This window comes from Synchiropus splendidus, chromosome 10, assembly GCF_027744825.2.
Source record: "Synchiropus splendidus isolate RoL2022-P1 chromosome 10, RoL_Sspl_1.0, whole genome shotgun sequence".
NCBI lineage: Eukaryota > Metazoa > Chordata > Actinopteri > Syngnathiformes > Callionymidae > Synchiropus > Synchiropus splendidus.
The window spans coordinates 16,009,021-16,025,690 of NC_071343.1; the positions used below are offsets into that span (position 1 = coordinate 16,009,021).

At 45.0% G+C, this 16,670-nt stretch overlaps 4 protein-coding genes across 4 annotated transcripts; 2 read left to right on the forward strand and 2 right to left on the reverse strand.

The window, feature by feature from the left end:
• Positions 1-812: 812 nt before the first annotated feature.
• Positions 813-1,829, forward strand: LOC128766280 (galactose-specific lectin nattectin-like). Its single transcript, XM_053877802.1, has 5 exons — positions 813-878; positions 1,076-1,204; positions 1,289-1,423; positions 1,496-1,604; positions 1,765-1,829. The coding sequence occupies exons 1-5, from the start codon at positions 813-815 to the stop codon at positions 1,827-1,829; spliced, it is 504 nt and encodes a 167-aa protein (XP_053733777.1).
• A 1,675-nt stretch (positions 1,830-3,504) lies between these two features.
• Positions 3,505-4,520, forward strand: LOC128766281 (galactose-specific lectin nattectin-like). Its single transcript, XM_053877803.1, has 6 exons — positions 3,505-3,570; positions 3,689-3,719; positions 3,810-3,895; positions 3,980-4,114; positions 4,187-4,295; positions 4,456-4,520. The coding sequence occupies exons 1-6, from the start codon at positions 3,505-3,507 to the stop codon at positions 4,518-4,520; spliced, it is 492 nt and encodes a 163-aa protein (XP_053733778.1).
• Positions 4,521-6,323: 1,803 nt separating this feature from the next.
• LOC128766282 (galactose-specific lectin nattectin-like) lies at positions 6,324-7,349 on the reverse strand. The gene is made up of 6 exons (XM_053877804.1): positions 7,284-7,349; positions 7,125-7,155; positions 6,949-7,034; positions 6,730-6,864; positions 6,549-6,657; positions 6,324-6,388 (listed from the first exon to the last, which is right to left on the reverse strand). The coding sequence occupies exons 1-6, from the start codon at positions 7,347-7,349 to the stop codon at positions 6,324-6,326; spliced, it is 492 nt and encodes a 163-aa protein (XP_053733779.1).
• A 3,742-nt stretch (positions 7,350-11,091) lies between these two features.
• LOC128766283 (galactose-specific lectin nattectin-like) lies at positions 11,092-12,117 on the reverse strand. The gene is made up of 6 exons (XM_053877805.1): positions 12,052-12,117; positions 11,893-11,923; positions 11,717-11,802; positions 11,498-11,632; positions 11,317-11,425; positions 11,092-11,156 (listed from the first exon to the last, which is right to left on the reverse strand). The coding sequence occupies exons 1-6, from the start codon at positions 12,115-12,117 to the stop codon at positions 11,092-11,094; spliced, it is 492 nt and encodes a 163-aa protein (XP_053733780.1).
• Between the last annotated feature and the right edge of the window lie 4,553 nt (positions 12,118-16,670).

Below are 16,670 nucleotides of genomic sequence, written 5' to 3' on the forward strand. Positions count from 1 at the left end.
GGTCCATCTCACTCATCAGCGACGATGAACCTGCAGATGAGTGACGTGTGACTGTGTTGCAGGTGAGTGTGGGAGTGAAGTATATCAAAGTGGACGTAAGTGTTGTTGGTGTACATGGGACGGTGTATGTGAGGCTGTGTACAAGTTGTGTGCGTCCCAGTCATGTGGTTTATCTTTATGGTGTCACGTGCGCAGTGTGCGTTTGGCAGGAGTCTGTGTAAATGTACCCAAAGATTACAACTGTTTTGTATTTGCTGTGGAAGAAAGTGAAAACATGTTAAAAAAAAAGGATTAGCGAGGATGAACCTGCAGACGAGTGACGTGTGACTGTGTTGCAGGAACTTCAATAAAGAAAAACTCTGCACATGTTTGGACGTTGATTCGTTGTCCTAACGAAATGTGTAACATTTGTCGTGACTCGATGAAAGGACTGGAAATTAGAAACAATAAATCAATCACAAATGTATGACTGTCGTCTCTTGCTGGATCCAGGCCATAATATGCGAAACCTCCGAACATAAGGAGACAAGTTTAGTTACAATAATTGCTTTAATGACTCAGTAATTCAAACACCGGTGAAGTTACACCCTTGTGCTCCACATATCGCAGCCGTCTGGTGGAGTATATAAAGAGCCGAGTCACCTGAGACAGTCACCAGTCGACCTTCGTCTTGCTCTACATCCCTGGGAGACAGAACCAGTGAAGGTGAGGACTCACTGACAGAGAAGGGTTTAGAAAGAGAACATGCCGTCTCAGTTTATCCCTGTTCACTCCTTCATCCTCACGCTGGAGATGTTCCATGTCTTTTCCAGATGTCCTCCTCGTCTCTGCTGCTCCTGCTGGCCTGCCTGTGCTGTGCAGTTTTGTCTGCCACCTCTGTGAGTCTTCTCAGGTCCACTGTGGTGCTCTGATGTGTGTCCATGTTGCGACTCTGATCCAGAGTGTGACTGAACTGTGTGATGTGTTGCTGTATTTCATATTGTTTTGTGTTGACAGTGCTGCAGTGAAGAGAAGCCTGAACAACCAGGTCAGTAGCTGGAATCTATCCATCAGTTATTGGGTCTCTAACCATCAGGACTCAACAGTTCAGTCTCACAAGTGCTGTTTCTGTGATCCAGTTCGCTGCTGCCGGTACGGATGGACCCAGTTTAAGGGCCGCTGCTTCATGTACCACCACTCCAGGAAGGACTGGGTTAGCGCAGAGGTATGACCCCTGTTTGTCACTTGCTACATCAACACCTGTGTAGCCAGAGATCATCTGCTGAGTCATCACTTCCTCTCCTCTCAGAAACACTGTCAGTCCCTGGGAGGAAACCTGGCTTCCATCCTCAAAGCAGGGGAGCATTTCTTTGTGCGAAACATGATCCACAGAGTGACCGGCTACTACAACCGGGCCTGGATCGGAGGACATGACACCGTGCAGGTGAGAAGTCGGGATCTTGCTGGCTCATGATCCATCATCTACAGAGGAGATGGACTGACTTGTCTCTTCCAGGAGGGGGTCTGGCTGTGGGCTGATGGGAGCCCATGCATCTACAAGCGCTGGGCCAATAATGAACCCAACAACTACAAACATGAGCACTGCATGGAGATGAACTGGAATGGTGAGACACTTGAGGTTGTTCAGTGGAAGCTGGAGACTCTCATCTCTAAACTGTTTAGAGCAGAGTTGAGGAGAATCCTGGAATGTACTGACCTTTGTCTTCTGGTAGCCTTCAACCTGAGGTTCTCAGTGTGAATCTCTCTTCTTACCGCCCCCTGCAGGAAACTACTGGAACGACCGCAAATGCTCCACCAAAATGTCATACGTCTGCTCCATGGACCTGTGAAGCGTCTGAAGCCTCCACCATGACTCTCTATGTTTATCACTTCTGAATTAAATCTCAGGGTGAACACTGATCATTTTTAGCTTCTGGTATGTGGTGTATCACTTCTATTACAAGATGTTGTTATTTTAAATCAAAGAAAATAAAGATTTTTGGTTTTATTGACAAACTGACGTTCAGCTGATCTTTTTCTTTAGCCATGTTGACACCACGGCTATGAAGGCGACTTCTATATTCCATGGTGGAGCGACAATGAAAAAAATAGCTAGAAAAATGCTCCAGCCGAGTGAGGCAGCATTTTCTCTCTTCTCTTGTGACCTTGTTTCTTTTCGGGAACATGATTGTTTTATAATGGCCTGTCTTCTTGATGGTGATGCTCCTTCCAAGTCAGTCTCCTTTAAGCTATTGATGAGACCAGTCTCTTTCAATTCCTTTAACGCTGCTAAAAACAAACAAAAAAATAAAATAAAAACAGCATCATTATCTTCTGATGCCACAGAGTGTAGATGCTGCTTGAACAGTGTTTAGCTGTCTTCCTCTATTGCTGGAGTTCTCAAATCTTTTAATTAAAAACCAATTTAAAGAAAACAAAATAGGTTCCCAACCCCTGTTCTAAGAGTTTGTGAGGCTGAACACCAAGGTCAGCCAAATAGATTTCCTATGGGGCCACATGATTCTGCCTGAGTGTTGTGAGGGGCCATCTCACCAAAACAAAGGTGCGACGAAGAAAAAGAACTTCAGTATGACGATATATATCCTGTAATACATTTGGGATTTGATTGCGGATTATTTCGTATTATATGCATTTAATAAGAAAAGAAAAATTAAAGCTCTGAAGTAAGTTTGTAACTTAAATCCTGTTTTCTTTTGATGTATTTTGAGGTATTAAAAACGCTCTATTCTAATCTATCTAATCTAACACAACTGAAGACAGATAGATGAGAAAATGAAGGCCTGAAACAAAGCGCTTAACAAAGTTATAGTGGAACTGGTGATGGGTGACAGCAGGATTTCTTTATGAGTCAGAGACATTTCTGCATGATCAGCATCATCGTCATCAGACCTTAAGGGCCAGACTTCGCCGAGCTCTGCTCCAGTTTGAGGTGATGAGAGTCTGAGCATCAAAGAGCGACCCACCCAAACCTGACGTGATGCTGTGCAGTGTCAAGCAGCCAGGGAGGAAGACGGCTGGTCCAAGTGGGTCAGATGAGGTGTGTCCTTGAGTCTAAAGCAAATACTGCTGACAAGTTGACAGCAGAGCAAACCTGATGGACTGTCATCAGCATTCTTGGACAGGTGCATTTGCATAGATTGAGTTCTGTGTTTTCATGTGCATTTAATAACTTCCACTGGTAGTTTACTGACGACAGCTCTAATCACCTCAATTGAAGAAGATGGTTCAGTTGGTATTTGTTTTGATGACTCCATAATTCAAACGCCAGTGAAGTTACACCCTTGTGCTCCACATATCGCAGCCGTCTGGTGGAGTATATAAAGAGCCGAGTCACCTGAGACAGTCACCAGTCGACCTTCGTCTTGCTCTACATCCCTGGGAGACAGAACCAGTGAAGGTGAGGACTCACTGACAGAGAAGGGTTTAGAAAGAGAACATGCCGTCTCAGTTTATCCCTGTTCACTCCTTCATCCTCACGCTGGAGATGTTCCATGTCTTTTCCAGATGTCCTCCTCGTCTCTGCTGCTCCTGCTGGCCTGCCTGTGCTGTGCAGTTTTGTCTGCCACCTCTGTGAGTCTTCTCAGGTCCACTGTGGTGCTCTGATGTGTGTCCATGTTGGGACTCTGATCCAGAGTGTGACTGAACTGTGTGATGTGTTGCTGTATTTCATATTGTTTTGTCTTGACAGTGCTGCAGTGAAGAGAAGCCTGAACAACCAGGTCAGTAGCTGGATCTGTCCATCAGTTATTGGGTCTCTAACCATCAGGACTCAACAGTTCAGTCTCACAAGTGCTGTTTCTGTGATCCAGTTCGCTGCTGCCGGTACGGATGGAACCAGTTTAAGGGCCGCTGCTTCATGTACCACCACTCCAGGAAGGACTGGGTTAGCGCAGAGGTATGACCCCTGTTTGTCACTTGCTACATCAACACCTGTGTAGCCAGAGATCATCTGCTGAGTCATCACTTCCTCTTCTCTCAGAAACACTGTCAGTCCCTGGGAGGAAACCTGGCTTCCATCCTCAAAGCAGGGGAGCATTTCTTTGTGCGACACATGATCCACAGAGTGACCGGCTACTACAACCGGGCCTGGATCGGAGGACATGACACCGTGCAGGTGAGAAGTCGGGATCTTGCTGGCTCATGATCCATCATCTACAGAGGAGATGGACTGACTTGTCTCTTCCAGGAGGGGGTCTGGCTGTGGGCTGATGGGAGCCCATGCATCTACAAGCGCTGGGCCAATAATGAACCCAACAACTACAAACATGAGCACTGCATGGAGATGAACTGGAATGGTGAGACACTTGAGGTTGTTCAGTGGAAGCTGGAGACTCTCATCTCTAAACTGTTTAGAGCAGAGTGGAGGAGAATCCTGGAATGTACTGACCTTTGTCTTCTGGTAGCCTTCAACCTGAGGTTCTCAGTGTGACTCTCTCTTCTTACCGCCCCCTGCAGGAAACTACTGGAACGACCTCAAATGCTCCACCAAAATGTCATTCGTCTGCTCCATGGACCTGTGAAGCGTCTGAAGCCTCCACCATGACTCTCTATGTTTATCACTTCTGAATTAAATCTCAGGGTGAACACTGATCATTTGTATCTTCTGGTATGTGGTGTATCACTTCTATTACAAGATGTAGTTTCAAATGTGTTTCAAATCAAATAAAACAATACGTTTTATTGCTGAACTGCCGTGCAGCTGATCTTATTTTTTATGAAGGCGACTGCTTTTGTCCATGATGCAGTGAGAATCAAAATGATAGCTCGAAAAGTGCTGCAGCCGAATAAGGCAGCATTTTATCTCTTCTCTTTTTCCTGAGTCTGAGCATCAAATAGCGACCCACCCAAACCTGAGGTGATGCTGTGCAGTGTCAACCACCCGGGGAGGAAGATGGCTGGTCCAAGTGGGTCAGATGAGGTTCCGGTCCTGTCACTCATAGATCATTGTTTCCAAGTTGCCCTCTGAGCCACAGTCCCATCTCAACAGTCTGAGGTCTGGAGAATCACCGCAATAAACACAGTCGAATTATGGCTTGTTTGTCCTTGAGTCTAAAGCAAATACAGTGTTCTGGCTTGGACTGCACAGATGGAATTTTATGTTTTCATGTGCATTTAATAACTTCCATCAGTAGTTATTAGTTAGTTAATTGAAGATTATTTTAGGTGATGAGTTCATACTCAGATGAAGACACACTTTGATCTGTTACATACCACAGGAGTCTGCTGAAGTATATAAAGAGCAAACCATGTCAATGACTGTTTCTGTCGGCTCAAGTTATTCATCATACTTCAAATATATTATGAGGTCTCTCTGGATCAGAGGACATGACAACGTGCGGGTGAGAAGTCAGGATCTTGCTGACTCAGGAGCCAGATGATGGATCATGAGCCATGATGGAGACGATGGACTGAGTTGTCTCTTCCAGGAGGAGCAAGGTGAGAGGTTCTTCAGTAGAAGCTGGAAAAAGCACTAGCTGCTGTAGGCGACATATATGAATGTTATTCCCTCATTTTTTTTGTCTTCTGAGTTCTCTGTGTGACCCTCTCCTCTACCTGCCCCCTGCTGGAAAGTACTGGAAAGACTTCAAATGTTCCTCCATGAAGCTCTGAGGCAGCATAGGCCAGTCATCTGTAGAATGAGATTCGTGACTAGGAAGAGGAAGGCAGTGCAGGCAGAGCTCAAGGTTAAATGGTGGAAGTTGAGGCAGTAAAATTTTGTTCAGATTTTAGGGGGGAAGTTAACACCGGCTGTGAGAGAGTAGTTGCCACCACCATTATCATCACTGGGAGATTGTGTAACGGTGGACTGAAGCTGCTGACAAAGGTCTGCACTGCCTGCAGAGTGCTTTTCAAATGTCCTCATAAAATATCTTTCTTTTCCTTGCTCCTGTTAAAGGAATTGAATAAGACTTGTCTCATCAATAGCCTCAAGGAGACTGACTTGGAAGGAGCATCACCATCAAGAGACAGGCCATCATAAAACAATCATGTTCCCGAAAAGAAACAAGGTCACAAGAGAAGAGAGAAAATGCAGCTTCACTCGGCTGGCACATTTTTCTAGCTATGTTTTTCATTGTCGCTCCACCATCAAATATAGGAGTCGCCTTCATAGCCGTGGTGTCAACATGGCTAAAGAAAAAGATCAGCTGAACGTCAGTTTGTCAATAAAACCAAAAATCTTTATTTTCTTTGATTTAAAAGAACAACATCATATAATAGAAGTGATACACCACATACCAGAAGATAAAAATGATCAGTGTTCACCCTGAGATTTAATTCAGAAGTGATAAACATAGAGAGTCATGGTGGAGGCTTCAGACGCTTCACAGGTCCATGGAGCAGACGAATGACATTTTGGAGGAGCATTTGAGGTCGTTCCAGTAGTTTCCTGCAGGGGGCGGTAAGAAGAGAGAGTCACACTGAGAACCTCAGGTTGAAGGCTACCAGAAGACAAAGGTCAGTACATTCCAGGATTCTCCTCAACTCTGCTCTAAACAGTTTAGAGATGAGAGTCTCCAGCTTCCACTGAACAACCTCAAGTGTCTCACCATTCCAGTTCATCTCCATGCAGTGCTCATGTTTGTAGTTGTTGGGTTCATTATTGGCCCAGCGCTTGTAGATGCATGGGCTCCCATCAGCCCACAGCCAGACCCCCTCCTGGAAGAGACAAGTCAGTCCATCTCCTCTGTAGATGATGGATCATGAGCCAGCAAGATCCCGACTTCTCACCTGCACGGTGTCATGTCCTCCGATCCAGGCCCGGTTGTAGTAGCCGGTCACTCTGTGGATCATCTGTCGCACAAAGAAATGCTCCCCTGCTTTGAGGATGGAAGCCAGGTTTCCTCCCAGGGACTGACAGTGTTTCTGAGAGAAGAGGAAGTGATGACTCAGCAGATGATCTCTGGCTACACAGGTGTTGATGTAGCAAGTGACAAACAGGGGTCGTACCTCTGCGCTAACCCAGTCCTTCTTGGAGTGGTGGTACATGAAGCAGCGGCCCTTAAACTGGGTCCATCCGTTCCGGCAGCAGTGAACTGGATCACAGAAACAGCACTTGTGAGACTGAACTGTTGAGTCCTGAAGGTTAGAGACCCAATAACTGATGGACAGATCCAGCTACTGACCTGGTTGTTCAGGCTTGTCTTCACAGCAGCACTGTCAACACAAAACAATGAGAAATACAGCAACACATCACACAGTTCAGTCAGACTCTGGATCAGTCTGAGTCAGAGTCCCAACATGGGCACACATCAGAGCACCACAGTGGACCTGAGAAGACTCACAGAGGTGGCAGACAAAACTGCACAGCACAGGCAGGCCAGCAGGAGCAGCAGAGACGAGGAGGACATCTGGAAAAGACATGGAACATCTCCAGCGTGAGGATGAAGGAGTGAACAGGGATAAACTGAGACGGCATGTTCTCTTTCTAAACCCTTCTCTGTCAGTGAGTCCTCACCTTCACTGGTTCTGTCTCCCAGGGATGTAGAGCAAGACGAAGGTCGACTGGTGACTGTCTCAGGTGACTCGGCTCTTTATATACTCCACCAGACGACTGCGGTATGTGGAGAATCAGGGTGTTTCTTCACTGGCGTTTGAATTATGGAGTCATCAAAACAAATACCAACTGAACCATCTTCTTCAGTTGAGGTGATTAGAGCTGTCGTCAGTAAACTACCAGTGGAAGTTATTAAATGCACATGAAAACACAGACTTCAATCTATGCAAATGCACCTGTCCAAGAATGCTGATGACAGTCCATCAGGTTTGCTCTGCTGTCAACTTGTCAGCAGTATTTGCTTTAGACTCAAGGACACACCTCATCTGACCCACTTGGACCAGCCGTCTTCCTCCCTGGCTGCTTGACACTGCACAGCATCACGTCAGGTTTGGGTGGGTCGCTCTTTGATGCTCAGGCTCTCGTACGCAGACAATTGCAACAATTGCTGGTTTCTGGTCTTCACGGGTGGAGACATTGGCTGGAGGGATCCAAGGTGCCGTTCCTGGTAATCAGGTGCTCACCGACCTCCGCTCTGCTAACGCATATCAAGCTGGGCAGGTTTGTCCTGGCAGTCGAAACACCAAATGAGACGCACTCTCCAGAATGCACAACGATTCCTTTGGTGATGATCATTCGAAAAATATTTCACCTGCATCTTGTTTCATCAGGGCAGCTTCATGGGACGTGCAGAAGGCTTTACTTTCCCAGGTCTTCAGGCTTCACGGCATCCCTGTTGACATTGTCTCTGACCGTGGTCCCCAATTTGCCTCCCAAGTCTGTCGTGACTCCTGAAAAGCCATCGGGGCTACAGCCAGCCTCACCTTAAGTTAGCATCCTCAGTCGAACGGGCAGACAGAACATGCTGATCAGGATCTGGAAGCGGCTGTGTTTCCTCTCAACATCCCACGTCCTGGTCACTACACCTGTCCTGGGTCGAATACGCACACAACACCCTGACCTCCTCTGCTACAGTTCACCTTAAGATCCCCACCTCTATGTTCACCCCACTTTTCATGTCTCTCTCCTGAACCCTGTCACCACCAGCTCCTTCAGTTCTCCCAACAAGCCTCCTCCTCCCCTCATCATCGATGACCATCCTGCCTTCAAAGCGAGAGAAATTCTCGACGTCAGACAGCGTGGTCGTGGCTTCCAGTATCTGGTCCATTGGGAGGGTTATGGCCCTGAGGAGACGTCCTGGATCTCTCCTCATCCATGACCTCCACCGACTAAACCCCAGTAAACCGGTTAAGGCACCTGGACGTGCTCCTTAAAGGAGGGGTTCTGTCATGATTTGCTTTTATTTTGCATCACTTCCTACTTTCTACTTTCTATTGAATTCCCGGTTTGGTGGCGCTTTCTGTTTGGATTCTCTGACCTTTTGTTTGATGATTGTGAAATTTTAGTGTTGATTAAATACTGTTGTTTGCTACTGTGGTCTCCTGTGAGTCTTGGGTCCCGCTCTGCTCAAATCCTAACAAGACCTCTTTTAATACCTCAAAATACATAAAAAGAAAATAGGATTTTATTTACATTTTCAGTTCACTTTTTTTTAATGAAATGCTTAGAATCCAAAATAATCCACAATCAAATCCCAAATTTATACATATGTCATCATACTGAAGTTCTTTTTCTTCGTCCCTCCTTTGTTTTGGTGAGACGTCCCCTCACAACACTCGATACGGGCACAGATCTGGACTCCTCATGCTCACCTCTTAGAACAGGGGTTAGGAACCTGGCTCGCGAGCCACATGTGGCTCTGTTGACACGGACTATGGCTCCTCAATTGCCTTCCTGACTTGAGAAACTGATATATTGTCACAACTGACCACACTTCCTCTGACTTTTTATTACAATTTAGCCATTTATTACATGGCCACCTGGATAAATGAAGCAGCAGCTGAGGTGCCATCACTCTCAACAACAAGCTCAGTAACAGTGACTTCCCACGAGCGTCTGCAGCCCTGTCAACCAATCACAGTCATTGATCACTCAATAATGGAATTTTGCGAGCAATCTTGCTTCATGCTGCCAAGATTGCGTCTTGTCACATCAGATCAATGACATTACAGGTGTTTTACAAACATTAAAGTGCTAACATGCGCTGCTTTCGTCCGTATATATCCCCACTTCTTCTTCCCGTATCTTGTCAGTGGAGGCGGAGCCATGTTGTAGCCATTCACCTCTCTGATTGGTTGACTAGACTGCGAAGAATCAGGGGAACTGTTTGGGTCGCCGTAACTGAGTTAGTTATTGACAGCGATCGGACCAATGCTGCTCTGCAATGTGTCACATCACTAACAGCAGTATTAGCTGGATATGCTGTACTGCACTGACAGGAGACACATAGTCTGGAGTCACCCTTCCACGGAATCATTCAGTATCATTAGACGCCAACAGACACCACGTGGTACAATCGCCCTGGCGCAGGGGGCATGCAACGCCATTGCTATGAAAAATATCAAAAAAACTCAACTCACTCTAAAATTGTTGGTCATGTGGCAGGACGAAGGATTAGAAGTCACAAGTCCAGTTTGGTGCTCGAACAGAGAAGCCCCCACATGTGTCCCATACAGCCTCTATTATTATGTCACGGGTCCCTTCCCATCATCCACCTTTTAGGAATGAGTCCGATTAGACACACTCAGTCTCCGCAGCTATTCTCCTCCAAACGTCTTTATTCTTGTCGTCTTTGTAGTTTTTAGGTGTTTTGTCGTGAAGAGCAGGTTTCTAGCATACGAACACAAGCTAGCGCTCTGCCATGTTTAACGTATGTGACGGGTCCATGACGCGCGTTGAAAAACAATGAAAGCTACAGTTTCATTCAGCAAAATATCGTAGTAAAATAGTCACATGCGAAATATTGGCACAAAAAATGCGTGTCTCATGTGCAAGAAACATGATTTTTAACTTTATTATTAAGTATAACATTGAAGGACGTTAGCACTTCCAGAGTGGCAACTTGTAGAAGAAAGTTTTTCATGGAGTTTTTCGTTCTAATTTAGGGTTTTTTTTTGTTTCATTTCAGATGAAAGTGTGTGCAACCAAATGTGTTATGAGATTTTGTTCTTATTGTGTTTTTTTTTAAGACAGCTAAACCTTGTTTATTTTTGGCAACATCTGGTCTCTGTGGCATCAGAAGATGATCATGCTGTTTTTTTTGTTTCTTTTCTGTGTTAAAATAATTGAAAGAGACTTGTCTCATCAATAGCTTAAAGGAGATTGACTTGAACGGAACATCACCATCAGGATGAAACAATCAGGTTCCAGAAATGAAACAAGGTCACAAGAGAAGAGAATGCTGCCTCATTTGGCTGAAGCACTTTCCGCGATGTTATTTTCATTCTCGCTCCACCATCAAATATAGATGTCGCCTTCATAGCTGTGGTGTCAACATGGCTAAAGAATAAGATCAACTGCACGTCAGTTTCTCAAAAAAACGAAAAATCTTTATTGTTTTCTTTGATTAAAAAGAACAACATCTTGTAATAGAAGTGATACACCACATACCAGAATATAAAAATGATCAGTGTTCACCCTGAGATTTAATTCAGAAGTGATAAACATAGAGAGTCATGGTGGAGGCTTCAGACGCTTCACAGGTCCATGGAGCAGACGAATGACATTTTGGTGGAGCATTTGAGGTCGTTCCAGTAGTTTCCTGCAGGGGGCGGTAAGAAGAGAGAGTCAGACTGAGAACCTCAGGTTGAAGGCTACCAGAAGACAAAGGTCAGTACATTCCAGGATTCTCCTCCACTCTGCTCTAAACACTTTAGAGATGAGAGTCTCCAGCTTCCACTGAACAACCTCAAGTGTCTCACCATTCCAGTTCATCTCCATGCAGTGCTCATGTTTGTAGTTGTTGGGTTCATTATTGGCCCAGCGCTTGTAGATGCATGGGCTCCCATCAGCCCACAGCCAGACCCCCTCCTGGAAGAGACAAGTCAGTCCATCTCCTCTGTAGATGATGGATCATGAGCCAGCAAGATCCCGACTTCTCACCTGCACGGTGTCATGTCCTCCGATCCAGGCCCGGTTGTAGTAGCCGGTCACTCTGTGGATCATCTGTCGCACAAAGAAATGCTCCCCTGCTTTGAGGATGGAAGCCAGGTTTCCTCCCAGGGACTGACAGTGTTTCTGAGAGGAGAGGAAGTGATGACTCAGCAGATGATCTCTGGCTACACAGGTGTTGATGTAGCAAGTGACAAACAGGGGTCGTACCTCTGCGCTAACCCAGTCCTTCTTGGAGTGGTGGTACATGAAGCAGCGGCCCTTAAACTGGGTCCATCCGTTCCGGCAGCAGCGAACTGCATCACAGAAACAACACTTGTGAGACTGAACTGTTGAGTCCTGATGGTTAGAGACCCAATAACTGATGGACAGATCCAGCTACTGACCTGGTTGTTCAGGCTTGTCTTCACAGCAGCACTGTCAACACAAAACAATATGAAATACAGCAACACATCACACAGTTCAGTCAGACTCTGGATCAGTCTGGATCAGAGTCCCAACATGGACACACATCAGAGCACCACAGTGGACCTGAGAAGACTCACAGAGGTGGCAGACAAAACTGCACAGCACAGGCAGGCCAGCAGGAGCAGCAGAGACGAGGAGGACATCTGGAAAAGACATGGAACATCTCCAGCGTGAGGATGAAGGAGTGAACAGGGATAAACTGAGACGGCATGTTCTCTTTCTAAACCCTTCTCTGTCAGTGAGTCCTCACCTTCACTGGTTCTGTCTCCCAGGGATGTAGAGCAAGACGAAGGTCGACTGGTGACTATCTCAGGTGTCTCGGCTCTTTATATACTCCACCAGTTGGCTCTGGTTTGTGGCACACCTTCACCAAATAGGCCAGCCATTAGATGAATTATTCAATTGGAAGTTGTTCCACTTTCTTTGACACATGAGATTTGGTCACACCTTATGTTGGTCGCATTTTTGTTGTCTCCGATTCAAACATCCAGGCTTTCATTGACGTTCCAACCAGGAACTCTTCCAAGTTCTGTCCAGAGAAACTCACCTGTAGAGGTCAAGACACGTGATTCATTGTATGTGTTGTTTTCTTCAGCAGACTTCCCTGGATACGGTGATGACTTGCCTTCTTCACAGTAACAAATGCAAAAACGTGACGGTGTAATGTATAAAAACGAGGCTGCGATGTTATTTTGTATTTTTTGCATCATTCATTACCAGCTCTAATCTTACTCACCCTTATTAATGTTCCTCGTATTTGGATTTAAATTTCTCTTTTCCTTTCATTTTTTTCCTCTCTCATGAAGTCTCAACGTGTTTTTCTATCACATTTTCTGGGAACACATTTTATTCTGAGAGCCTCAAAACAAATCTATATCCCATGAAAATATGCAGTGAAAAAACAGATTCTCGTTTTATAATGTTACTGAATCATGACACTTTGTAACAAGATTCATTCTTAAGCTTCCTGAACCATGAAAGTTCTCAGGTCTCAGGTGAAATGCAGTCGTCCTGCCCTGATGTTGACGGCCCTGTGTTTCGATCCAGCAGCCTCACACAGCTCATCTCATTCTCGAGGTTTCCGTCTGGTTCCTGGCGTCAGAGTTGGTGAAGAATGTCATCGTTTCTCTCAGTGACTCTTCAACTATCTGTCGGGGTGAAACCACCAACAGTCGGTGCCAGTTCCAATCGTGTCTCAGTGATCAGCATTCCACTCATCCTCACCTGGATTGTTGCTCAACTCCCATTTAAACAGCCACACAGCATTTAGTGTCATACAACACCATCATTAGACACATCATTGACTCAGTTGCATGGTAACTTGGAGGACGAACATGTATTTGTGCTGCAGCAAGGCTCTTTTCATCCGGATTATTCATTTATTTTGATGTAACACTTGTTTCAAATATGTTTATTGATTTTAGAAAACACATACATGATGTAAATAAAATGAAAAACAATCTTGATATTGTTTTTCTAACAAACATCAAAACTATATCCCTTTCCTCCCTTCACCTCCGTCAGCTGAGAGTTTAGTTTCCATCTAATAGGAAGAAGTTCACTTTTGTTGATGTTTAATTCATAACCAGAAATTTGACTACATTTTTGGAGTAATAACATAAAGGGCTGAATGGTACAATCTGGGTCACGGATGTAGACCAGTAGGTCATGTGCATATCATGACACCTTGTGTTCAACACCATTCCTCCATGTCCCTGATATGTCTTTGCAGCTCCGTGAAGCAACGGCTCGTGGTTCAACAGCTAGAAACAATAAGAATGGGATGAGTGGGCAAGGTATTTCCATTCAACACCATCAAATGCTTTCTCTGCATCTACGGAGAGGACGCACTCTGATGCGTGTACGGCAGATTTACATTTGGACATAGGTCAAAATATGATTTGTCTCAGCTGATGCTGCACTTACACTCCATTTAAATGTCTCTTTGCCTGTCTTTTTTTACTCCTCATTATTTCTCAAATTTAAGTGTTTTTGTATCATACGTTGCTTTAATCAGTGACCGACTCTCTTCAACACGACTGGGTGAGGAAATGAATTGATTTAGTATTTGAAGGCTGCGATATGTGGAGCACAAGGGTGTAACTTCATCTGTGTTTGAATTACTGAGTCATTAAAGCAATTATTGTAACTAAACTTGTCTCCTTATGTTCGGAGGTTTCGCATATCATGGCCTGGATCCAGCAAGAGACGACAGTCATACATTTGTGATTGATTTATTGTCTCTGTTTCAAATTTCCAGTCCTTTCATCGAGTCAAGACAAATGTTACACATTTCGTTAGGACAACGAATCAATGTCCAAACATGTGTAGAGTTTTTCTTTATTGAAGTTCCTGCAACACAGTCACGCGTCACTCGTCTGCAGGTTCATCCTCGCTGATGAGTGAGATGGACCAGATGAGTCCACCGAGCAGCCTTCAGCCGTCCTTGACATGCCTGACTAAATGTCTGCGCCTGTTTGCGAATCTGTGCATGTATCCAAAAAGTATTTTCATTTTACAAAATAATACAAAACGTTATAAAAATAAATCATAATAATTGAGGGGTGACTATACTTGTGAGTCCCACACTAAGACTCAAAAAATACCCACCAATTTACTTTTGTCTTCATGAAGTCATTGAAAAAAGGAAATTGACTGATCAAACATTGATCTGATGGTGATTTTGTGTGGTCAAACTGAAACAGTGTTGAGGGATTATTCATGTCTAACTTGGGGAAACTGTGGCCTAAAATAAAATAGATTTCAATGGAAACATGAAGTCAAGTTGTAAAAGCTTCCCTTCCAGTGCAACTCAGTAGTTTGGACCTCCGACAGAATTCCTAAAGAACAGGATTGTGAAATATCCGCTGAAATAACTGTGTCTGTCACTGATCTTAAACTAAGAAACAAACAAATGATGGTCAATAGAGAGTCTTTACAGTTGCTCTGTCCTGTCTACAGTTGTTCTGCTGGTGAGTGGGGACAGTTCAATGGGGATAGTGCAACTCTCCTCAGAGTTTTTGTTGCTTTCCAGGAACAAAAACACCCAAAGACCTGAAAAAAAGAATTATCTTGAGGTCAAGTCAGAAGTGAGAGGAAGACAAAATGAAGGGTCACGGAGGCAGAATTGCAGTCCTTCATCAACTGTGTGTTAGAGACACAACTCTTGGATGCCGCTACCTCTGGCTCCATCAGATCCTTCACAGACACTATCAGCTCTGGTGCTGTAACAATTTGAAAGAATTGGAAAAAAAAACACATCTTTATAGTTAATCTCTCCATGGCTCTCCTCCCTGTACACTAACTGTTGCACCTCCAGCCACAAGTCCGTGAAGCTGATCAAGTTTGCGGATGACACCACCATCATCGGGCTCATCTCAGATGGAGATGAGTCGGCTTACAGGAGGGAGGTGGAGCGGCTGGTGTCCTGGTGCAGCCACAACAACCTGGAGCTCAACGTCCAGAAGACAGTGGAGATGGTCATAGACTTGAGGAGAGTAACAGTTTCTCTGTCCCCTCTCATGTTGGCTGGTTTACCTATTCCTATTGTAGACTCCTTCTGCTTCCTGGGAACCACAATGACTGAGGACCTCAAATGGGAGCCAACCATCAGGTCCCTCATCTGGAAGGCCCAGCAGAGAATATTCTTCTGGAGGCAGCTACGAAAACTACGACTGCCGACGAAGTTGCTGGTGGAGTTCTACACGGCCATCATCCAGTCCATCCTCACCTCCCTCACATCCCCCTCTTTATTTGTTTTTGAGGAAAAGCTGTGGAGAAACAGCGAAAAACGTGATCACAGATGACAATACACACAACACCTGCCAGCTTATACTTGCAAAGGCGACTCTAGAAGCATCTGTCATTCCACATCAGAGACGGAGCCCCGTCATGCGGCCAGTGAGGAGAGGCAGGATCCAGCGAGAGGCGGAAGCAGCTGCGAGACCGACGGATCCAGATTATAAAACTTTATATTGACTGCACGTTTGAGAATGAAGCAAAGCGGAACGTTTTGACATTTACAGAATTGGTGATAATAAAATGCCATTTTTTTCGTCAAACAAAGGTGCAACATGAGTTCCTCAAGCAACGGCCTTCAGTCATTGTGATGTTTCTTTCAGGATTCTTCCATGAAAAACATGCCAAAAACCGCAATGTTCGTCTCTACCAGTGGTGAGGGAATCTCACCATTGAAACCTGTTTGAAAGAAGCAGGCCTGCTCAACAGTTTCTGTGGCTGAGCCCAGAACAGTTAGTTTCCTTCCAACTGGACCAAAGAGTAGCATCTTAGCCTCCTCATGCGTCTGATCTCCGTGAACAAGTCGGTTGCGCTGCTGTTCAGAGACTGCAGTGACATCGGCCCCTGTATCTATTTTAAGTTACTTAAGAGTCTCTTATGATGATGTCAGCCATCCATGGGTCTTCTCCTGTCTTCTGACACCTTGTTTACTGTACCAGCTGAACAACATACTTTCCTATAATGTCCACACTTTCACATCTCTGGCACTTTGAGTTCTGAGCTGGACAATTAAAAGTACAGTAGAAAGGTGACTTATCATGTCTTGGACGTGATGTAAACTCTCCCTTCTTGTGCTTCACCTTTGCCTGTCCTTCACTTTTAAGTTTGTGTATTTTCGTTTGTTTTTTTGGAACCCTGTCGCTACAAATGGCCTTGTGAGGCTTCCTGAAACAGTGTT

What these genes read in the sequence shown, in the direction of transcription:
- LOC128766280 (XM_053877802.1), top strand. Translation starts at nt 813, where the DNA reads ATGTCCTCCTCGTCTCTGCTGCTCCTGCTGGCCTGCCTGTGCTGTGCA. An exon ending in AGGACTGGGTTAGCGCAGAG is followed by an intron (nt 1,205 to 1,288) that starts GTATGACCCCTG and finishes CTCTCCTCTCAG; the next exon opens with AAACACTGTCAGTCCCTGGG. An exon ending in GAGGACATGACACCGTGCAG is followed by an intron (nt 1,424 to 1,495) that starts GTGAGAAGTCGG and finishes TGTCTCTTCCAG; the next exon opens with GAGGGGGTCTGGCTGTGGGC.
- LOC128766281 (XM_053877803.1), top strand. Translation starts at nt 3,505, where the DNA reads ATGTCCTCCTCGTCTCTGCTGCTCCTGCTGGCCTGCCTGTGCTGTGCA. An exon ending in AGAGAAGCCTGAACAACCAG is followed by an intron (nt 3,720 to 3,809) that starts GTCAGTAGCTGG and finishes TCTGTGATCCAG; the next exon opens with TTCGCTGCTGCCGGTACGGA. An exon ending in CATGGAGATGAACTGGAATG is followed by an intron (nt 4,296 to 4,455) that starts GTGAGACACTTG and finishes CGCCCCCTGCAG; the next exon opens with GAAACTACTGGAACGACCTC.
- LOC128766282 (XM_053877804.1), bottom strand. Translation starts at nt 7,349, where the DNA reads ATGTCCTCCTCGTCTCTGCTGCTCCTGCTGGCCTGCCTGTGCTGTGCA. An exon ending in CAGTTTTGTCTGCCACCTCT is followed by an intron (nt 7,156 to 7,283) that starts GTGAGTCTTCTC and finishes TTGTGTTGACAG; the next exon opens with TGCTGCTGTGAAGACAAGCC. An exon ending in AGGACTGGGTTAGCGCAGAG is followed by an intron (nt 6,865 to 6,948) that starts GTACGACCCCTG and finishes CTCTTCTCTCAG; the next exon opens with AAACACTGTCAGTCCCTGGG.
- LOC128766283 (XM_053877805.1), bottom strand. Translation starts at nt 12,117, where the DNA reads ATGTCCTCCTCGTCTCTGCTGCTCCTGCTGGCCTGCCTGTGCTGTGCA. An exon ending in AGGACTGGGTTAGCGCAGAG is followed by an intron (nt 11,633 to 11,716) that starts GTACGACCCCTG and finishes CTCTCCTCTCAG; the next exon opens with AAACACTGTCAGTCCCTGGG. An exon ending in CATGGAGATGAACTGGAATG is followed by an intron (nt 11,157 to 11,316) that starts GTGAGACACTTG and finishes CGCCCCCTGCAG; the next exon opens with GAAACTACTGGAACGACCTC.